Raw genomic sequence first — 22,716 nt, 5'->3', positions numbered from 1 at the left:
CGTCTCCATGTAAGGGCAGAAACGATAGAGAAACAGCATTTTGGATTCGAGGAGTGAGGATTCTTGCGGCAGTGTGTCAGTCTGGTGTTCGGACTCCTGGGGTGAAAATTAGGGGTGAAAAAGGCTTTTGGTCTCGCTTCAGATTTGGTCTTATTTTGGAAACGGTTGAAATATTCTGAAGTCCACGTTTATATTGATAATTTGACCCTGGCTCGGATGTGGTTAAGTTTCCATTTTAGTCCTTATTCAGTGAAGGTCAGAGCCATTTGAAGACTTGAACAAATGTCTGGTGTTTGGATTCCCGGAGTCAAAATTAGCAAAAGCCTTCATGATTTTGTGGTCAAATGTACTTCTCTTTTGTCGTTCGAGGCCTGCTGGGTGGATGGGACGTGGGGGGGATGTGGAGGTGGGTGCTATGCGTTGCTGTTGCTGGAGCAGGGCGTGCTCTGGGTGCTGCCGATGCTTGGGGCCGCGCTGCTGTTCTCTGAAGCTGGAGGCTGGGGCTTCTGCGCCGGCCGGAGACGACTGCCGTTCTCACCTGGATAAAAACACAACCAACATTACTTAAATCGGTCAAAAAGCAGACTTAAGCAGAGGAGAGAGGAGCGAAGTGAGACTATGGTGAACGGGATGCATACAGTTGTCGCTGATGGCATATTCAAAGTGGATTCTTGGATATACTTGGATTTTCACAGCATTTCTAAAGGTCATAGGTAGTGGACATGATGAGGAATAAAAATCACGAGAGGAAATTTTGTTTCAACAAATCCCTTTCCAAAGTGAAATGTATAGAGTGTGACACATTTGTTGAAGGAATAATGAATGAATAATTAATTATGTAATAGTCTTAAACGGTGGCTTTCCAGTTGCTTTATAATTTAATGTATTATCCTTTCACCCTCAAGTTAACCTCTTAACTCCCGCCTGAACCGAGAGATCTTTTTCCTCACGTCAACAGATTTTTTTTCCATCATTTTTACTTTTTTGTCATTCTTTTGGTCATTTTTTTGTAATTTTCTTGTCAAATTTTTATCACATTTTTGTCATTTTTTGTCACATTTTTGTCATTTTTTTGTCACATTTTTGTCAATTTCTTGTGACATTTTTGTGACATTTTCATTATTGTCTTCGTCTCAGTTTTGTCGCTATTTTCCCACCTTTTTTCCAGAAGCTTTTAAGATAAGATAAGATAAGATAAGATAAGATAAGATAAGATGATACTTTATTGATCTCACAGATGGAGAAATTGCATTCGATGAGAGAGCATCCGGCAGCAGCACCCATTCAGTGCGCACCACTCTTTTTTTTTTTTCTTTGGTGAAAGATGGTTGTGTCGCGGCCGCCATCTTCACTGTTTTGGTCACAGGAGGAGCACTGGTTGATGGGAAATCCGTAGACGATGACCACGGCGGTGGAGCTCTTGCGCTTGGCCACGATGTTCTTGGCCACACAGGTGTAGTTGGCCGTGTGGGACAGACGCGCCTGCTTGATGATCAGGTTGTGTCCACGGTGATGTAGAAGTTCCTGTCCTCGGCCGGGTCCATGATCTCGTTGTCCTTCAGCCACTCCACCCGCATGACCTTGGAGGATGGAGAAACTGTAGCTGCCCTCTGTCTCCTCTGATCATCTGAAACGGTGCACCGCCTCCTGGGCTTGTCCCCGTCTCAGAGCGTGGTGTCCTGCACTGGTCAGCTCCACCTCGTCCTTCCTCTTCCTCCTGCACAGCTCCCTCCACAGTCTATCACCATCTCCTCGTTGGTCCCTTTTGTTGTTTCCTGTAGCTCCTCTTGTGACGCCTCCTCCGTGCTGCAGGTGTGGGGGCTCTTGGTGCCTCTTCACTGTCTCAGAAGAAGATGTTTGTAGATCTCAAATGGGTTTAGCTGATAAGCTAGCAGTTTGTTTACCTTCAAAAAGCTGCTTTCTTCAGGACCATTTTGGACTCTCAAAGTAAACAAATCCACCAAACCTCCACAAAAACACGGTAAAGATGTACAGAGGTATCCAGAAAAACAACGTGGTTCGCTGAAAAAGGCAAACAATTCACTGAAAAAGGCAAACAATTCAGCTGCACCAGGAGAGAGGGAGGTCACTTCCAAGTATGTTCCTCCTCCTACATGTTCCTAATGTGTAGAATGAATGGACTGGGGTAAAGCCAAACTGGAGGGGGTTAAAGGGGTTAAAGAAGCTACTGTATTTTCCGGACTATAAGTCACTCTGGAGTATAAGTCGCACCAGCCAAAAAATGCATTATGAAGAAGAAAAGAACATATACAAGTTGCTCCGGAGTATAAGCCTCACCAGCCTTGACAACTATCTGGGCATGGAGGCGTAACTGCACCGTTGACAAGCCTCTCCCGGCCTCCAACCAGGTGCAGGGAAAGTTGCAAGGGTGGTTTTCTGGTCAGAGACATCAGGGGAGATGAAAGACCCCCCAATCATCTCATTAACACTTGTATTACCCCCAAAGGGACTACGGAAAGGATTTATTAAGGTAAACAAGTTACTTAGTTCTTCTTTAATGCCCTACGGAATCCCTGGTTTAAATCAAATACAAAATTTTATTTCACAAACGCAGAAAAAAAAATGTTGCCAGTTTGAATCCAGCTTAATGCTTTTTAATGACACGTTAGGGTCACGTTTTGCCACAGAGCCGAAAATGTTTAAATCCATTAAAAAAAATGTACTGAAATGATTTCTTCTGTTTATATAAGAATCTGGGTCTGGACCAACAGCGCTGATCCTTCGGAGGTTCACACATCGCCTCCAGCTGCTCACATCTGGCCGTTTGACCCGATCACCGCGGAGACACCGGCCGTGTCCTCTCGCGTTGAAGAGATGGGAAAGCCTTTGTTTTCACAGGGATCACCTCTGCCGTTATCTGTTTTCAATCATCGAGCTTTACACTTTTCGAGGCCGGACCATCTCTAAACGGGGCGCTCTGACGGGTTTATTGCTTTATGTCTAAATAAGCTTTTCATTTGGGGAAAAAAAAAAGGGGACTGAAAAATAAGCTTCGGTTTGTTTACGAAAACCATCTGTCACACAATAACTGCAGCGAACGCCAACAGCCTCTGGGCCTGATTACTGTGTCCAATCCAGCCCATTCTGCAAACATAACATATAGGAATACGTTATGTAGGCCATGTTTGCAACTGTTGGCGACGCAAGTGGATTTTACAAAGATGAGCGAGCCTGTATCGCTGAGGCTTTTATTTAACGACGCAGCTTTGATAAGGGTTATAAGTTCTTAGTGATGTGTTATTGAATAAACAAATCTTCAAGTTTATAAAAGCTGGCACAGAGGGAGAGTAAGTAAAAACAGCGGACTGATCTGAAGACGCTCAAAATTGCTTCTGTCAGTTTTTTGTGTGTTTTTGTTTAAAGAGACTAGATGCAAGTTGGTCATTTTATGCTCACTACTGCCACCTCAGGTCATACGTGTAACTGCACCTTCTATATTAAGCTCATGCATGGCGGAGCTTCGGACCCGAATTAACACCTTTTTGAGTGACAGTGCAGGATTTTAGAGGCAGTTGTGGAGAGACAGGTCTGGGCTCATTCTACACATTAGGACAGTGTTTCCCAACCAGGGGTACGGGGACCCCTGGGGGTACTCGAGGACCTAGCAGAGGGTACTTGGAACTATTTCAGATTGAAAAAAGGGGAAAATGTAACATCATTTTTTATAGGAAAAGCTATATTTTTCAGTAAAATGTGATGCTTTGAGAGAATTGTAGGTTTATTTTGACTGCAACATTGTCCTTTTTCTTACAAATACCGCTTTTAAGTAATTACTTTCTAAATAAACTGTAACACCCTTGAGGTATAGGGGGTACATGGTTGACCACTGAAAGGCCAAAGGGGTACGAAAGACAAAAAACGTTGGGAACCACTGCATTAGGACATGGCCGGAACATGTAGGGGGAGGAAAACACATAGTTTTAACATTTTTAAACTCCATATAGTCCCTTTAAGTCACATTTTAGTCATTTTAAAATGTGATAGTTTTAGTCGACAAAAACTAAAGTAGGTTTTAGTCTAGTTTTAACCCCCGCTTGAACCAAGCACATTTTCTCCAGTTCGACTTTATCCAAATCTAAGAAGCTTCTTGAAAAAGAAAATCTAAATAGTGACAAAAACGAGTCGTAAATGAGGATGAATTTGCAACAAAACAAAGCAAAAGAGCAAGAAAAACAGAACAAAACAGGCAAAAATCCCTGCATCAAAACAGGAGAAAAATCGCACCAAAACATGTGAAAAAAATGCATCAAAACAAGATTATTTTTTTTTAAAAATCAAAATAGGCAAAAAAAACAAGCATCAAAACAAGTCAAGAAACGCCTAAAGGCTGTTTAGATTTGGGTAAAGCTGGACTGGAGAAAACATGCTCAGTTAAGGTGGGGGTTAAAAAGGAGGTAATTAAGTATTAGTATTTCAACAAATGAATTTTTGATAAATATTGGGATGAAGGTTGTCAGGCTCTACTAAACTCAGATTACACCACACTAGGCACTGTGTCATTGTGAGCAGGGCCTTTCCCAAAAGCAGCCCCTCTTCTCACCCTCTGATCATCGCTTCGAGATTGTTTATTAACAGCACCGTCTGCACATTAGTTCATCAACATCCTTTCTGTGTTCATGCTGCTACTGCATTTAATTGGGGTGAAACTGTCCTGAGAAAAGATAAAGTCCCTGTGATATCACTGTCAGACGCTCTGACCATGGAGCTGTAGTTATGGCTCACAAATCTGAAAAAAAAAAAATCACTGTATTGTTTGTAATTGTGCGTTTCCCACACATCTAGATCCTGTTTCATTGTTCATCGACTTTTTAACAGTGCTGAACATTATGAAAACATTTACTTCTTTGTCATACAGCACTCAAAGCAGATCAGATTTAGTTTATTTGCTCTCTGATTAGTTAAACACTCGAATTGAGATTACAGTCATTTGGCAGGTGGCTTTAAACCCCAACACAAGCCAAATAAACGTGCCAAGATAATAATCAAAATGTCCGATAATATACTACGGGGGTGGCTTTTATACAAGTTATACCTCCTCTGGCCTTACAAGGAAATAAACCCAGCAGTCCAGTAGAGTCTGCAGTACTGTGTGCTTGTCATTGTAAAGAAATGATACTAAAAGGCGACAATAGGCTGATCAATCACTTGCTTCTACAGTGAAAATGTTTGTTTTTATTGAGTTGAGGTTTAACATCAATTGCCAATGTTACCTTGTAAGGCCAAAACGCCAATCCAAGTACATGTTGTAGCTCCATTGACAACCGTGTTTGTTTGCATGTCGTTGGGCCCTAATATGTAAACTATCTGATGTTGCAAATGGCAAAAGGAAAAGGATATTAACTGGTCAACCGCTGTAACTTCCTATTGTCAGATGGGGCAACGGCCATTTCTGCAACAAAATAGTACACTGCCTGACCAAGAAAGGGGTCACACACTACACAACAATATTTAGTTGGATCGCCTTTAGCTTTAGCTGGCTATTCTACTCTGTCAGCTGTTTAAGTGATATCTGACCACAATCAGACAGGATTTATTTGCTGAGTACAGTCAGTTTTTAACAATGCGTCAGACAGTACTCAGCCCTTTTTTTTTTTTTGGGATACATGACAATGATTTGACCTTTTTCAAGCATACTGACAACTTTTCCACGATCAAGAGGTTTGTCAATAACTTTGACCTCCGCCTGAACCAAGCACCTGTTTCTCCAGTTTGTCAATCTAAAAGCCTCTAAAGAAAAAAAAGCAACAAAAATGAGACGAAAACGAGTCTGAAGATGCGACAAATGAGCGACAAAAATGTGTGGCAAAAGACAAAAAAAGCAATGAAAAAAATAAACGACGACGACTATATGGCAACAACGAGAGGAAACTCATCCGTTTAGATGAGTTTTGTAGATTTGGGTAAAGCTGTGCTGAAGAAAATGCACTACCCACATAGGAAGAGTGTCAGCTCCATAGATCTTTAGACTTTGCTGTATGGAAATCTAAGAGCATCATGGGATAGAGATTCTATACCTACTCACTTCTTGTGCCAAGGCTCAATGATAAACATCCCATGAACGTTTTTTAATCACATTTTTGCATTTTCATCCTGGTTTTGTCTCTATTTTGATGATTTTTTTTCAAGAATCTTCAAAATTTGGGTAAAGCCGAACTGGAGAAAATGTGTTCGGTTAAGGCGGGGGTAAGGGGTTAAACACTGGACAGTATTGCCATCTGAAAGACATTTCATTTGTCCAATAGGAGGGTGTTGTATATGTTATAGAATTTGAAGCTGATAACATGTTGTTAAGCAGCACATTAACAGTGCCAGACTCACAAGGTGCTACAGTATTAGCTACAGTATTACAGTAGTACCACATTCTTATTCGACATCAAGTTAAATCACTTTTCGGTCTCTACAAATAGACCAGTTCAGTGTTAGCAGTGTTTCGATGCTGTTTTCATTTCTGTTCAATTGGTTGGAAACACATTAAACTGCAGCAAAACGCTTGTCTAAAGCAGAGCCAAGACTAATATTGTTTTAGAGATAAGGCATTTTCAATTTGGCTGTGTATCCATGACTGCCAAAAACTATGCTACTACTACTATACGCTTTTCCAACTAGAACTGCCCTCACCTGCATAACTACAATAACTTTTAAAACTACTACTGTTGAATTACACTTCAGAGCCTCTTTAGCTTTTGTCCCAGATCCACTCCATGTTGTTGACCAAGCAGAGGCTCCATCAATCTAAAGCTCGGGTCAGTGAGGGTAAAGTTCGATGGCATCTCTTGGGCAGATTGACTGTTTTCTTCCTGTGAACCTCAACAAAGGGATTTTCCATCTCCTCATTGTCCTGGGAATATTCGCTGACCACCCCGCGGCGGGCCTCGCAAATATTCAAAGACAGGAAACTCACCGGATATATTTACTCTCATCGAGCAGTGATGTTTTTGTGGACTGGACTGCGGATGTTTCGCACGTTCCTGGCACTGGCACCATCGGACGTGCCTCGGCCTTTATTGTTTTAATTAGGTCCCATATTGTGTTATATTCTGGCTGTTCAAATATATACATATAGGGTAGTGATTTCCAACCTGGGGGGCCGGCCTCCCTAGAGGGTCAGGTCATAAGTGGTATTGTTTGAGCAAATCTATTGGTTAACATTTTCTTTCATTTGTTGGTTCAAGAGATTGTCTGTAAAAACAAGAACGGTCTGCACAACATTGTAAAAAGCTGCTCTAAAATGATAGGAGTCCAGCTGAAGGACTTATGTTCACTCTGGACGAAGCGAGCGACTGATAAGGTCAAACAAATCATGAGCCACAGAGCACATTCTGTCCTCTGAGTTTCTGTTGATGCCCTCTGGGCGGCGCTATAATGTGCCGCGAGCAACAAAGAATTGTAATCTGTTTTCATTTCAATCATTAATGTGTCATCTTAGATCAATCATGGCTCCAAGTTTTTTGTTATCTTGCTGACTTATTTTATTCATGTGTATGTGTTAGGCCTAATCTTCTTTGTACTGTATTTATGAGATGGACGAATGTTTGGCTGGGAAGCTGCAAATGAATTTCCCCTCGGGGAGAAATAAACTCTTCTGAATCTGAATATTGTAGTTTTAGCCATGTAACCACATTTAAGCCTGGACTCTCTGCAGCTCTGTCTCACACTAAAATGTTAGTTATTAGGGTTATAATAACAGTGTAGGGTTATTTGTAATGTGATGTTTTTATAGTGTGTGCACCTGCCCGGGTACTGCAGATTCGCTAAATCAGGTACAAACCATCTATTCATAAGATTAATGTATTTTGTACATTGTCCCTGACAAATAAACGGATAAACTAAATTAAAACTATAACTATAATTATAACTATATCTATATCTATATGTATATCTATAACTATAATCCCTCCTGGAACCGCCAGCTTAACGTGGTAGGGGGTTTGAGCACCCGAATGATCCTGGGAGCTCTGTTTTCGGGGCCTTTGTGCCCCTGGTAGAGTCTCCCAGGGCAAACAGGTCCTAGGTGACGGGTCAGACAAAGAGCGGTTCAGAAGCCCCTTATGAGAGACCAACAGACCCGGTAAGAACCATGAGGCCGTCCTTCTGTGGACCCACCACCTGCAGAAGGAGCCATAGCGGCTGGTGCAATGTGATTTGGGCAGCTCCAACAGGTGCCCCCACGACCCGGAAACTATAACTGTGTAGAATTACTAAACGCGCACTATAAATGTCCACGTGTGTGCCATCTCAGCAAGAAGTGGGGCCCCGCTTTGAGCACCCCTCTTCAAAAAAGACACAAAATGCACAAAGACACTGTGCACTAGGCAGAGGCAGGACACACTGGAAAGACACAGCTGAACCCTCCCCTTCCCTCCCTCATCTGCCTTATATTCATTTTTGATAGAGCTCTGTATGCATGTTAGGAGCTGAAATCATGCATGGATTTCATAAATGAGACCAAAAAGCTAATCGAGGTATGTTTTTGACGAGCAAACAACATAACACGGTTGCACGGTTCACCTGGGAGAGGGGAGTTGTGTTGAGATGCACCTGTGTGTGAGTAGATGAACCAAAGAGCTCCCGTCAAAAGAGCCCCGATCACAAACGCAGCGAAGGCGATGCCCACGACCGTCGGAGTGTCCAGCACGAATCCAGCACCTGGGACAAACAAGTCATGTTTTAAAGCCTTCTGATTGGTTAAGAATACAGCCATAAAGCTCACCAGACTATACAAAGATGGAAATAGTGATCTCAGGAAATACATGGCAAAAGAAAGTGTGAACTAAATCGAACTTACTCCACGGTGTTGATACATTTCTCATTTCTAAAGCTGACAGACTTCCAAATTATTTAGTCTAAAATGAGCAGAGAAATGCAGTGTTTGGTGACTTACTGTCATTGTTGGAGCGCGGGGAACTTGGCTGCGGCGTCCGTGAGGGAAGAACTGCAAAACAGAGAACGCAGAAAAAGCAGGTTTTAATCTCGGCGGGCTGCATTGTGTTAAACGTCCTTGCATTTTACAAACACACAATAGCTGTTGTTGGCGGGCCGTTGGCGGCGCAGCCCTCAGAGAGATGGCCCTGCGCTGATATTGCAGCGTGTTGATAAGAGGCTCCCTCAGGAATGTGCCGCGAGAAAGGCCAGCGCTCATGAGGATGAACCCAGTGCCTTGAGCGAATCCGCACTTTGCACAAGGAGGCTACGATCATTCATTATTAGTAAGATACTCAAAGGGCACAAATAAAGTAGTGTTTTTATCTGTGAGCTGTAACTGTATCTATATGTACATTTATGTACAATCGAACATTATGTACAGTATGTCATCTTGCAAGTAAATAAAATGAGACAAATAGTCAGTGAAAGCAGTTGACCAAAAAGGAGTAGGTTTTTACTCCTGATTCATAAATGTACCATTGTTTTAGAACCATCATAGTCTTAGTTATATTACTATAATCTTCGTAAAAGGAACCTTTAAATACATGTTTTTCTTACAACTCTTTGTCAAAGTATATTTATTTAGAGTGCATGAGAGACATCTACCTTCAGTGAAGTACATTCATCATTCTATTGGTCCCCTGTTGTTCTATGTCAAATTGTTATTGTCTTAATCATAGTTTATGCTGTTTTATGCATAGGCCCATAATATATCTTCTTATGCATGCCCTTATAGTCTTATAGTTTTAAAGTTATGTGTTTTATGTAGTTGTGGGACTTGATTAAAATATTTTAATCGAGTTAATTACAGGTCTGCAATTAATTAATCGCATTTTAATACAAAAAAAATTCAATGAGTTCAACAACAAATGTATTTATTATTGTTAATCTGTATAGTTATTCAAGTAATGGAGGCAGTAATAATAATGCCACATTTATATAAAAGTAAAAAATAAACAAAAAACAAAAGGGTCATAAAACAGTGCCTTTAAATGTTGAACAATTACAGTAAACCGAAATCAAAGTGTCATTTCTTATACTGACAAGGGTTGGGGTTGTTGTGGCTCAGAGTGGGCGTGGCTGGAGCGTTTGTTTGAGGCTAACGCTAACATTAGCATCGAGGACGTCTGTGTGTTTGTCCAACATGTTTTACATAGAGATGGTATTTTAGACTTGAGTAATGGTGGAAGGTGAACTCTTTTTTTGCACAACTTGCACACAGCAGTACAGCTTTTCTATCGTCCCATCAGGATGTTTATTCATACAAAATTGAGTCCCAACGGGCGAGTGAAGCATCTTCGTCCAACGCTGTTGTGGGCGGATGTGCATCAGATATACGGGCGTACCAGAAACATACAAATAGAAAGGGTCCGGCTTGGGGGGAAAATCAGGGGAAATATGATTAATTGCGTTATGTATGCGCTAAAGTCTTTGTAATTAATTAATCGAAACTAATGCGTTAAAGTCCAAACATGTTCATCAAACAATGGCAATAAAAACTATTCTGATGACTTTCGAAATGACGAAAGATCTGCACAACTGTAAGTTCCCCCAGTGTTTTAATACAGGCTCAACTGAATCTCTACTAACACTAAACCAGGCCTAAATGAAGACTTTACCAGACACTCGTTTGCGAGCCAAAGAACCGCATGTGTAGGGCTAAAGCATGTGACTCTGGAACCGCAGGTTGCTGATGCCTGGTGGAGCATGTCTCGGGGGGCAGATAAGGTCCGGCAGGACGTCCTCTGGCCCTGGTCCCTCTCAAATGAAGGGTCTCCTGTGACGGCCTGTCAGCGCCCATTATCTGAGACGAGGGATTCAAAGGTGCCTGTCCCAGAATAGTCCTCATTGTACTGGAGCCTTGGACAGGGACCAGCGCTCGGTCCGGCCTGGGACAGTAGAGCCTTTGTGCAGTTTGTTAAGGCATCATTATGAACTAATTTGACTTTTGAACGGCGTCCAGAGGGATTATAAAAGGCTAAACATTAGTGGTCCGAGGCTCTGAGTTCATCGTGACACAACGCCTGATCTGAGAGAGTTCACTCAACTATTCAATGTTGGCAGCATTTATTAATCGTGTGGTTACTTCAGATTATTGATTAAACTTTTCTACGATCATCACTTTTCTGACAGGACATACAGTTCCTTTGCTAAGCCATTTGCATATGATTCTATGTTGTTATTTTCCATGTTTCTTGCCAGGGCAAACCATAAGAGGACATTTTTTGTCACATTAATGGTGAACACTCACAATATTCATCCAATTCTGTGCAGCCGACTCTTGTACACGCGTTATCTACGGACCCGACTCATGTTTGACAAAGTTTTAAACACAGCACACTTGAAGTAACTACGATGAGCATTTGTTTATTGAAGTTAGCGGATGATAGGGCACTCCCGTGTAATGACATGTTTGCTTTACACTTGAGTTAACTCTCTGGAGAAGAGCCACTACTGTTTCCTATACCACTCACATACCGTTAATTCATAAATTTGCTTTTATATTTGCTTCATACCTGACATTTATCCATTGAGTTGAGTTTGGCTCTTCGTATTACAGTAACACGCGTCATTTATTCTTTTCATCGTACAATTTCAAAGTCATGCTCTATCAATAACATAACTTTACAATGTTATTAAATACTTAAAAGACACGATTTTTTACTGATCAGAGCTCCCATTTGGCAGACCTTTGAAAGCCCTTGAAAGTGGCCGTAATACTTGGACGACTTTTCAAATTTGCAAACTATAACCAGATGCATAAAAGCGATGACTTTCTCCCGCCGCAGCGAGGTCGTAAATCCCGTTTTTTTGATCGCCGGGGCTGTGATGTTGTGATGTTTTTCCACGCACCCAGCTGGCCACAAGTGACCCTCTTTGATTTGCGGATCAAGCTGGGCGCGGGACGCTGTCCAGTGCTAACGCGGGGCTCTTGAAAGGCGGCCTGTTTTTGTTTGCCAGGGCCGTACATGAGAGATGTCTTTGTGTTCGAAAACATGGGGCTTTGAAACACAACAGTTTTTATGATGTTTACGCCATGTCTCGGTGTTTACCAAATCCAGTTCGTGGAAAGTAACTGAGCTGGCACTGAAGAGGACCCGAGACTTTGCTATGGGTTTGACTTACACTTACTATAACTTTTAAGTAACTGTAACTTGGGAGTTTGTTTCCCAGAACTTAACTATTACATCAACAGCAATTATAACAACACTTTATAATAACTACACCGCTTAATAAATTATGAGTTAACACTTAATTCATCATATACTTGGGCAGATGAACCCTGATCTTTTTGATAGATTTAATCTAGTTTTGCTCAGTTTTACCAAATTTTAACTTGCCAATAACCTAACAAACAAAAAAAAGCCAAATTATATACTATTATTTGTTTCTTTGATCAGGGCAGTCCATATAAACTCATGCATTATTTTGGGTTACCTTTAAAAAATGTAAATAACATCCATGTAAAGACAGTAAGGAGTTGGATGATTTTGGATTCTGCTGCAGCGCCCTCAGCAGGCACTAGTGTGAACAATATGTGATAAAACAGTGAAAACGGCATGCTACCAAATCAAAGTCGCCTTGATGAGCACACGTTGAGCACAGAAAGGGTTTGGTGATGGGTAACGAGTATAGAAAAAAATTAAAGAGCAATTTTGTGATCCCTCTACGATGCAATAAAACCCAGGAAAAACAGATTGAAGCGTGTTACAATACAATAGCTGAGCGCAGTGGTTAGCACTCGTGTGTCACAGCTAGAAGCTTCCAGGTTCGGTCCCCTGCCAAAAGGGGATTTTCTGTGTGCATATTCTCCACATGTCTGTGTAGGTTTCCTCTGGGTGCACTGGTTTCCCCTACCACTAAAAACATGTACAATGGATAAATATTCGAGCCAGGTAATTCTGTCCATGATCCTGGAGAACAAATTTCCTTATAGGGATTAATAACGTATACCTTAACCTTAACAATAGAAGAAGAAATAGCCAAAGTGACACCCAGAATTTAGTACAATACTACTCCGGATAAGTTTTTGACGAGGGTACGGCGTTATAACAAGGTTAAAAGATTTTAAAAAGCTGATTTTGTGTAATGAGCATAGGAGGCACATGCATGTAAACATGGATTTCATTTGTTTTCCTGCATGTGCTCTGCCATCGCCAAGTCTCTTAAATCTTTAAAGCAGTACTTAAAGCAGTACTGAGTTACTACTCATGCCCCTAGAGACCATTAGCGCCACTGCAGATGTCGTAGCATGTTTCGTTCTTTTACTGATTCATTGTCCGTGAGAGTAAATACTACGCTGACAGAAAAGACAAAGGGAGAGAGGGATATTGTACATCCAATTACACAATCAATTTGTCACTCAAACTTTGCTGTAAATACTGTTCAAGTGGCGCAAGCCCAGTTAGTTTTGCCCGTTAGCCTGTTAGCTTCTTCATCGTGATTTCATTAGTGTGTATTGGTGACTCCAACCCGGTCCAGGCAAAGTTGCAATTCTGGTTTTCTGGCCAGAGACACCAGGGGGAGATGAAAGAATCATCCCATTAACACTTATATTACCCCCAGAGGGACTACTTTAAGGAGGAATAAATCTAACAAGTACCAGCTTTGCCTCAATTTGTCAGACACTGCTGTTTCTTTGCAGCCTTGCTCGTACATATAGTTTGGTATCACACATCAAATTGCAGATACATTATAAGTATAATTACTTTGAAAGTCTGATAAATCCTGTCTGTTTAGTCATGTATTTTCTCTGGCTCCAAACAACACGATCTTGCATTACAGCCATGAGACAATAAAGCCTTCCACTGACCGCAGCTGAGGTCATTGCTCAGAGGGGATGCCGCTGATTTACAAGTAAATTCTGGCTTTTATGAAATCATCTCTTCTCCAGTGAGGCCACAATTAGTCATTTTATTCATGTCCGCTGTAACCTCCGCCCCCTCTGACCCGCCGCACAGCCTTAGAGATACAGCCAGCGATGACAGAGGGATATTAGTTGGCTCGATTTCAACTAAACAGCTTGTATACTCGACGTACCTCCCCTTTTGGAGTGGAAAAGTGAGGCCACGATGTGCTCCTAAGTGAAAACAACTGGAGCTGAAGAGGTTTTTCCACGAGTCCCTTCAAAACTGGGCCTCAGCATCAGCGCGAGTCAAACACCAGCCACTATACGCCGTACACATAACGAACTCTATTGTGAGCAGACAATAGGAAAATAACCAGGGGAAATGTCAAGCTAAGGCCAAGTGGTGAAATGTTTCCGATCAAGTTTTACATTTGGCTTATTGGTAAATTTGCAAGTACTTGTTGTAATTTTGTCTGTTTTATGTCCCAACCTGGCAACACAGTAATGCTATACCTTATCAAAAAGTTCTTTCGATTTATCATTATAATGGCAATACTGGCTCTGAATAGGATACTGCACTTTCCATTTGTATTTGTAACAAAACATTATGCTAAAGCAAACCTATTACATACAATATACAGACTTTTTTGAGCTTTTAGCAAAGTTTTATAATGTTATTCCATCATCAAAAATACCTGGAAAAGCATTCATGCAGGTTGGGCAGTGCTTAAAGGGGCTAGATGCAAGTTAGTCATTTTATGCTCACTACTGCCACCTCAGGTCTTATGCGTAACTGCAGTTCTATATAGTGCATGACGGCACTTCGGACCCTCAACACCTTTTTGAGTGACAGTGCAGGATTTTAGAGGTTGTGGTGAACAGGTCTGAGCTCATTCTACACATTAGGACATGGCTGGAACATGTAGGGGGAGGAAAATACTTAATTTGAACATTTTTAAACTCCGTATAGTCCCTTTAACTCACAGTGAGATGCATAGTTTGTCGTTTGTCCTGTGAGCGCTTAATAAGACACATGAAGTTAATGTAAAGAAGACGAGAGCAAAGAGGAAGCGCTTGTTGCTGGCCCATTTTTTCTCTATGCGACCCCCTCAGGCTACCGGCACTGAGGGCTTTGTTTGTACGCAAGATACCAGCTTTGTCTTGAGCAAAGCTGTTATTGCGCCAGGCGGACGATCAGGCCCTGAATGTTTCTTCTTCCTGACTAATATCAAGCCGCCACCAATACATTAGCATGGCATGGGCTCAAAACTACTGCTTGTATAGTTGTTTATGTACAATTCCCACGGCTGCCTGCAGAGAGCGCTCCATCTTCACACTGAGATTCAAACACCTGATTAAGTGTCTTTTCCATAGAGACATTATCGAAAGTTAGATAATGAAAATAATGTGCTCAATATGCAGGTCTATGCCTGATATTTCCACTTAAAGCAGTTCTGAGTAACTTGTTTACCTCAATAAATCCTTTCCGTAGTCCCTCTGGGGGTAATACAAGTGTTAATGGGATGATTGGGGGGTCATTCATCTCCCTCTGGTGTCTCTGGCCAGAAAACCACACTTGTAGCTTTCCCTGCTCCGACTCGGAGGCCCCAATAAATGGAATCATTAAGAAGAAGCTAACAGGCTAACGGGCAAAGCTAACTGCGGGCTAGAGCCACTTAAACAGTATTTACAGTCACGTTTGAGTGAAAAAAATGATTTCCATTGTATAATTGGATGTACATCACTTTCTCCCTTTGTCTTTGTCAGCGTAGTATTTACTCTCACGGACAATTAATGAATAAAAAAAAACTTAACATGTTACGACACCTGCAGTGGCGCTTATGGCCTGTAGGGGCATGAGTTACTTGGTACTGCTTTAAAGATGAACTGTTCTAAAAATTGTCAGAGCGTTAACTAAAACCGAGGCAGAAAATACAGTTATTACTGTGTGCTTTATTATTATTCCGAGTCCGGACTGCGCTGATAGAAGCACGATAAACTGGAACACATGGCTGAACTATATTACTTTGGCTGAGGTTTGCAGTCTCCAAGGACTCCTCGTTCTGTGTGCGTCTGTCTTTTTTTCTATCTGGCAACAGAAGCGCTGCCAGATTATATAGTGGGCTCATAATAACCTGGACCTATATGTAAATTCAGCCGGTAGCGGGTAAAAACCGCAATAGCCGGAGCCTCATAGCTTTGCAGGGGACCCAGCAGTGACTTCTCCTGCTGTTTTCTATCATAAAATTGCAATTACAGTAGATCTATGCCTCACATTTGAACAATTGCAAATGCAGAGGTTTTTCCACAGTGGGGCCCAGATTTCTCCAACCACACGCTATCACACACACACGCACAACCATAAAAAACTATTGTGTACGGACATTAATGTAAACAGACGCATACGCACCTAATGCTAACCCAGAGAGCAGCTAATGACAAACACATGTGGGGAAGCAATTAGTGGTTTGGGCCTGAAGAGCTCACTGACTCCATCAAAACTATTGAGAAAGTAGAGACGCAAGTATGCCCAGAAAATGCTATGTTCAAACATGTATCCAAAATGTTATGTGTGTCCGTGTAATAAAGATGCTGCTGTTTGACTGAGGAAACTCATTGTGAATTTACTTTCGTTTTATCTCACTTAGGCTTTTGCAAGTTCTCATTCTGCCACAGTTTGGCCAATAGAGCTTCTCTTTCTTCTCTCGTCAAAAGTTAGTAAAATAACTCTACAGTGAAATGCGTGACTTGCCTGTGACATCGGTTTGAAGAGATTCGTCCAACACGAGCAAAGGTTTGATGGAAGTCTTGGTGTCCATCATCATCGCCATGATCTTATCCACAGACAGAGAGTCGCACGTCTCGCCGGGTTGTAAGCACTGGGAGACAGAGAAATAACTAAGTCATAATGCAGTTTACCACAGTTTATAAACCTAACCTATTGTCCTATTTACTCTTACTCGTATGCACATTATTCTGGCTTCTTTGTTTGCACATTTTTCCTGCCTATTTAGACCCCCTGAGTGTTCTTGGGAGCTGATGTAACAAGTGAATTAAAAAGGGATATTTTGTTTTAAACTGTTGTTAATAAAACACATCTAAGCAGTATTTTGTTAATCCTCTATGGCAAATACCTCAAAAGGTAGACCCAATACATATAAATATTATTTTAAAACTGGAAAATCTTCCCAAAAGAAAACCTCAATGCATGCTGTATATGACTGTTTATCTGTTTCAATATTTGTTTATGTTATTTTATAAGTATTTCTATGCTGTTACATATATGTTGTATGTCTCTTTGCAGAGAAAAAGAAAAATAACTTACTCCTGTTACAGTCCCGATCAAAGGTTTAAGACCAGTTGGAAAAAAAAAAATCACATTTTGAATGGTTGAATCTTAAGAAGGTTTAAGTAGAACTTCAATAGGGTTAGCAACAAGAGGAAAGGAAATACAGACAAAAAATAGTGAACCTTTCATTGAAAACAACAAATAAAGTGAAGCGGTTTTGTACCTGATCCAAAGTTTAGGACCACATGCCTTTAAAAGGACAAATCTGTGTAAAAATGTGGATTCAGCATCATTTTATGTCCTGTTTCCACACTGTCAAGAAGTCCCTTTGTGCACGTTGTCCTAAACTTTTGATCAGCGGCAAAACAGCCTATTTCAGTTTATTTATTGTTTTCAATCAAAGGTTCAATACTTGTGTCTTTCTCCCTTTTCCTCTTGTTGCTTATTGCACTTCTACTAACCATGCAAAATGTGATTTTTTTTGTGCCATTTTTCAACTCAACCGTGCGCTCTGTCACGCAAACGGAGCACATACGCAGCCTCTCCCACATGTCACATAGCTCCAAAAAAGCTCACGATAGAAGCTACCAAGCTCTTCCACGTGTTCCCTATTTAAATAAAGTTACGTGAAGTGTTTTCATGCGAAGTATATTTACCCAGAAATGTAGCATGTCGATTTTATAAGCAAATAAAAAGGGGGACTATATTGTGAGGCGTAATGATACGAGGAGTAAAACGTCCGCGCAGTAACTCCTAAAGGTTATTGACGGAAGTGAGCGGGGGAAGTCTTTAGGAGTTACTACGCGGACGCTGTGCTCCTCGTATCATTACGCCTCACAATATAGTCCCCCTTTTTATTTGCTTATAAAATCGACATGCTACATTTCTGGGTAAATATACTTCGCATGAAAACACTTCACGTAACTTTATTTAAATAGGGAACACGTGGAAGAGCTTGGTAGCTTCTATCGTGAGCTTTTTCGGAGCTATGTGACATGTGGGAGAGGCTGCGTATGTGCTCCGTTTGCGTGACAGAGCGCGCGGACAAAGACCAGACAGGGATTATTAACTCGACTAAAGTGAGCTAAGAACATATCTTAGTATGTAAAAACGGTGGCCTATTCCTTTAACCCCCACCTCAAATGAGCACATCTTCTGCAATTCGGCTTTACCCAAATCTTAAAGCTTCTTTTTTGAAAGCTGAGACCTACAAAACTCTAAGCGTCTTCCTCGTTGTGATTGTCACGTATTTGTCAAGTTTTTGTTGCGTCTTTGACATGTTTTGGTCATTTTTTTGTGGCTTGATCATAGTTACATTACATCAAAAAAGCAACGAAAATGTGACGAAAATGCCCTCCAAAAAAGCAATGAAAACATGATAAAAAAAAAAAAACGCAACAAAAACGTGATAACAAAAACAAGGATGAAGCCTAGATGAGTTCTGTCGGTGTTAGCTTTCGAATGAGGCGTCACCCTGGCCTATATATGGTAAGCTCCAGTCAAGAAGCATTTAGATTTGGGTAAAACATGGGGGTAAAGGGGTTAAACCTTTGATCGAGACTGAAAATAATGTATCAAGTGAAATTCTCCATTGTGAGATCATTAAAGTCCTATCTTGTCCTAAAGGGGTCAAAGTCAGGCTCAGGGTTAACCAGCTTACCGTGAAATAAAACAAAATAAGTCTTGTTTCCATCATTCCCATGTTATTACACTTTTAGATACCATGCTTTTACTGCGTTGTGAAGCAAAACTCCAAAGCTCTATTGTTTTGATTGTCCTATAGTGTGATACAGTGAAGTCTGTCTACCGTATCTGTCTAACAGCCCCCGACAGGCCGCAATAAAAGCAAACCCGTAAATCTGCGTCTGCTCACCGCTGGGAGCGATCCTGAAGACTTCTTGGAGCACAGAGACATCTCACAGTGGAGGAAGAGCGGGGACACGTTTGACTTTGAGTTGAAGTTGAAACTGAAGGTCTTTGTCTCCGCCGGTTGCGCGTGCACCCGGGGGTTTTGGGGCGAGTGGAATTTGACGGAGTCGTCCGTGGGGCAAACCGTCTCGATGAGGGGGTAGTCGGGGTAGTCGGAGGAGGCGCTTCGCTGGTTGGAGGTGGGAGAAATGAAGCATGAGATGATGGTGAAGCCCAGGTCTGGGTCGGAAGCGGCGGAGGTGATCTGAGGGACATCGGGGAGGGGGAAAAACAATCAGTCTCTGCGCAGAAAAAACAGCTGACGGTGACAGGTTTACGTTTGTGCAAAGGTGAAAGGAGGGTCAAGAGCTACTTTGGTTTTCAAATGGTTCCATGTTGGGGGGAGTCAGTCTTATGATAAAAGCAGAATCCACAAATGTACCGCAGCTCAATTTTGGATTGCAATTAGATATGACGGTTACTGAGTAGTATTTTTTGTTGAGAACTTGCTTTCAGAGGTGGGAGTAAGTCACTAAAGTCAAGTCCAAGTCTTGAAGGTCCAAATCCCAAGCAAGTCCAAGTCTTTGTCTTTTGTCTTTTCTTTGGCTTTTGTCAAGTCAAGTCTTTCTTCAGCCAGCAAGTCACAAACGTCAGAGTTAAGCCTAATTCTTTTTTTAAAAATGTGTGTAATCTACTTGAAAATATAAAGTGCTTTCTCAAGATTTAGCTTAAATCAAGAAAATGTAAGCTTTTTCTTTTAAAAACGGAATGGATTGAAATGCTCCAGTCTATGTAAATATCTATCTATCTATCTATCTATCTATCTATCTATCTATCTATCTATCTATCTATCTATCTATCTATCTATCTATCTATCTATCTATCTATCTATCTATCTATCTATCTATCTATCTATCTATCTATCTATCTATCTATCTATCTATCTATCTAAATAACCAGCATTTTAAGGAAGGGGGTCCGGGAGGCCTAATTAAAAAAAAAAAAATACATTTGTTTTCAACATGAGTTGCTTTTCCCTGCAGTCTGAAAGATAAATATAAAATAATGTTTTATTTTTGTTAGTTTATGGCAGTTCTTCCGTCAGTGGTTCCCCTGTAATGCCCCAGCCCCTGTATACTCGGATTCGCCCCTGCTCAAAGTAGATTCCTCACAGCATTCAAACCCTGTCACTGGGCTCTGTGTGGCTGTGTTAAATAGCCTCTAAATGCAGTAACTTTCATGAGGACGCCTTAAAACATCGAAAAGCTCCAAGATTTCTGTCATTAATCCAGCTCTTACACATCGTCGTTCTGGAGGCTCCTGTCTGCGCCGTGACTTCAGTCATTGTTTCGAACGTTTTCCTGTCCTTAATAAATGTCTACGAACCTTCACCTCTTCACTCACTGTAGAAAACTTTTAATTCATCCAAAGAAACACGCATTTCCTCCTGCCTTTTTGCACTGCCTGTATTGATTAGACTAAGTCAGGAAGCCGAAAAAGCATGTGGCTAATTACCATGTGTATGCGCCACATTTACGCAAAGAATCCTGATCTTTCAACAGTTTAAGTCAAATAAATAATAACTATAAAGTCACAGCAACTCATTGAGAGTCATTGGCCTCAAGTCCAAGTTAAGTCTTTTTAGAGCTTTGGTCAAGTAAGTCTCAAGTGCCGAAAATTGCGACTCCAGTCTGACTCGAGTCTCCCACCTCTGATTACTTTTACTCCACCACATTTGATAGATAAATACAAATCTTTCTACTCCACAATAGGGCTTGGCAATAAATCAAAATTTTATCGAAATCACAATCTCAATAATCATCAGGTTTGCTGCCATTTCTTTGGCAGAAACACCTCCTCGTTTTGGAGTTCGGACAAGACAATGGGACATTTTTGTGTGTAAAATGATATGAGGGGAAAGTATTTCTTATTTGTATTAAAAATTAAATCAAATATATTTATATTGCACAATTCAAAACAACTCTATGTTGACCATAAGTGCTTCATAAAAAGGTCTACAGTACAACAATATAAAACAATACATAATATAAAAAGATCATGTCTAAGTCGCTGTGTAGAAATGATGTCACTGATTCACAATCAGAACGAAGGTTTGTGGCCGTGCAGGGGAGTATCTGGGCGCCACTTTGTGTTTTTTAAGTTGCAAAGGTAATTTTACTGTACACTTGATCAATACTATTTTCACTTAAGTAAAAAATTGACTGAGTTTACTTTTATTGGAGTAATATTTGTTGACTAGTACAGTATCTGCACTTTTACTCCAGTAACAAAATCAGTACCTGTATGATGCCCAGGAAACACCTGTTCCCTAAATATTATTACTTCAGTCTTCAGCATATGGCTTAATTAATAATTATTCATTCACAGTGTATAATGACTTCACAAAACTGATGATGCAAAGACTGAAATCCAGTGCAGACCAGCTCTGTTTTTACACTTAGCTTTTAGCATTTCTAAAAATTGCAATTTGACATTTGATTCGAGAGAGAGGCTGCAGAGTGACCAGAGTGAAGTACTTACTTTTGTAGACGTTTTAAACATAATAGATGCAATTCAAGATTTATGGAAACATTTGATCCATTTCTTTCAGAATTGTAATAAGAGGCTGATAAAGGCACTGTTTGAAAACTCATCAGGGTTCAAACTTGACTTCCAGACAATATGGAAGGAGCAGTTTCCACTCCAAACCACAGTGCACTCCCTCTGGTCATTATCTATCCCATTTTCTCTTTGGGATTTCTAATGATGACTTTACCATTAGGCTTAAACTACATAAAAATTATTCAACCGTAAGATCTAGACAAGTAAGAAGCAGTTACCCTTTGATATAGTTTTTACCTTTCTGCCATATTATTACTTTTTAATACATTTCTTTTTTAATAAGAATATTTAGCACTGACTAGGGAAATACAATGGTCACTGCCGGAGCTCTGAGTGCACTATTAATGTTTGTAAAAGTAAGAATTGATTGATCAGTGAGTAAAAGCACTGCAATGACTTCGGTCTTGTTTTGTCTCTCATGTCAGTAAAAGGTTTTGAACTTAGACAAAATAAGCGTTTTGAAAATTTGCTACTTTAAAATTCATTTTGAATATTGATAGCTAGCCGCCACAATACTTCTTGTTTTTTAATCAACTTGAGCATTTCTCCTGCGTTGAGGAGGGCTCCGGTCGGCAGCAGTTTCAGGTCAGCTCTCGTCTCACTGCGAGGTTTCCTTCACAGTGAGGTCTTTGTAAGTGACTGGCTCCGCGTCTGCGCTGTCACACAGGCATCTCCGTCTGATATCTCCATAAATCAGCTCATCAAAGCAGACTGTGGAGCGCAAGGAAGTACAATGCTTCTTGTCTTTATACTTTTATACTGAGCAGGGTTAGGATTGTGGTGATTCATTTCACTATGCAATGACCAGTGTTGGGTAAGTAAAAATTGGAATATATTCCATTTTAGTGACTACAGCTTTAAAAATGTCATATGTTTGTATTACATATTACTGTGTAATAATGTAGCTGAGTTGCACTAGCTGAGTCAGAGATTTCCTTTTCCTTCTCTTTCTCCCATTCTCTTGTGTTTTGTTGACGACATTAACTACAGACTGCAGATCTTATACACCAGTGTCCAACTTGATTTAGTGCTGCATTTTTTTGTTTGTACATCTATACAAACCAATCAAACGCACTTGTAACTTGATTTACTTAAATTGCAATGA

The 22,716-nt window shown here is 40.8% G+C and overlaps 1 protein-coding gene across 1 annotated transcript in view; it reads right to left on the bottom strand.

The window, feature by feature from the left end:
* Window positions 1-292: 292 nt before the first annotated feature.
* tgfbr3 (transforming growth factor, beta receptor III) overlaps window positions 293-22,716 on the bottom strand; it is a 124,015-nt gene continuing 101,591 nt past the window's right edge. Inside the window, exons 12-16 of the mRNA XM_079575449.1 lie at window positions 18,955-19,254; window positions 16,541-16,671; window positions 8,903-9,018; window positions 8,560-8,667; window positions 293-538 (exon numbers count right to left, since the gene is read on the bottom strand). Coding sequence (XP_079431575.1) covers window positions 414-538; window positions 8,560-8,667; window positions 8,903-9,018; window positions 16,541-16,671; window positions 18,955-19,254 — 780 coding nt within the window. The 3' untranslated portion in view covers window positions 293-413. The remainder of the gene's footprint in view (window positions 539-8,559; window positions 8,668-8,902; window positions 9,019-16,540; window positions 16,672-18,954; window positions 19,255-22,716) is intronic.

The sequence above is a fragment of the Gobius niger genome (genome assembly GCF_951799975.1).
Source record: "Gobius niger genome assembly, chromosome: 17".
In the NCBI taxonomy this organism is placed as follows: Eukaryota; Metazoa; Chordata; class Actinopteri; order Gobiiformes; family Gobiidae; genus Gobius; species Gobius niger.
The sequence above is the reverse complement of the archived record's forward strand: the minus strand, read 5'-3'. Positions and strand labels throughout refer to the sequence as shown.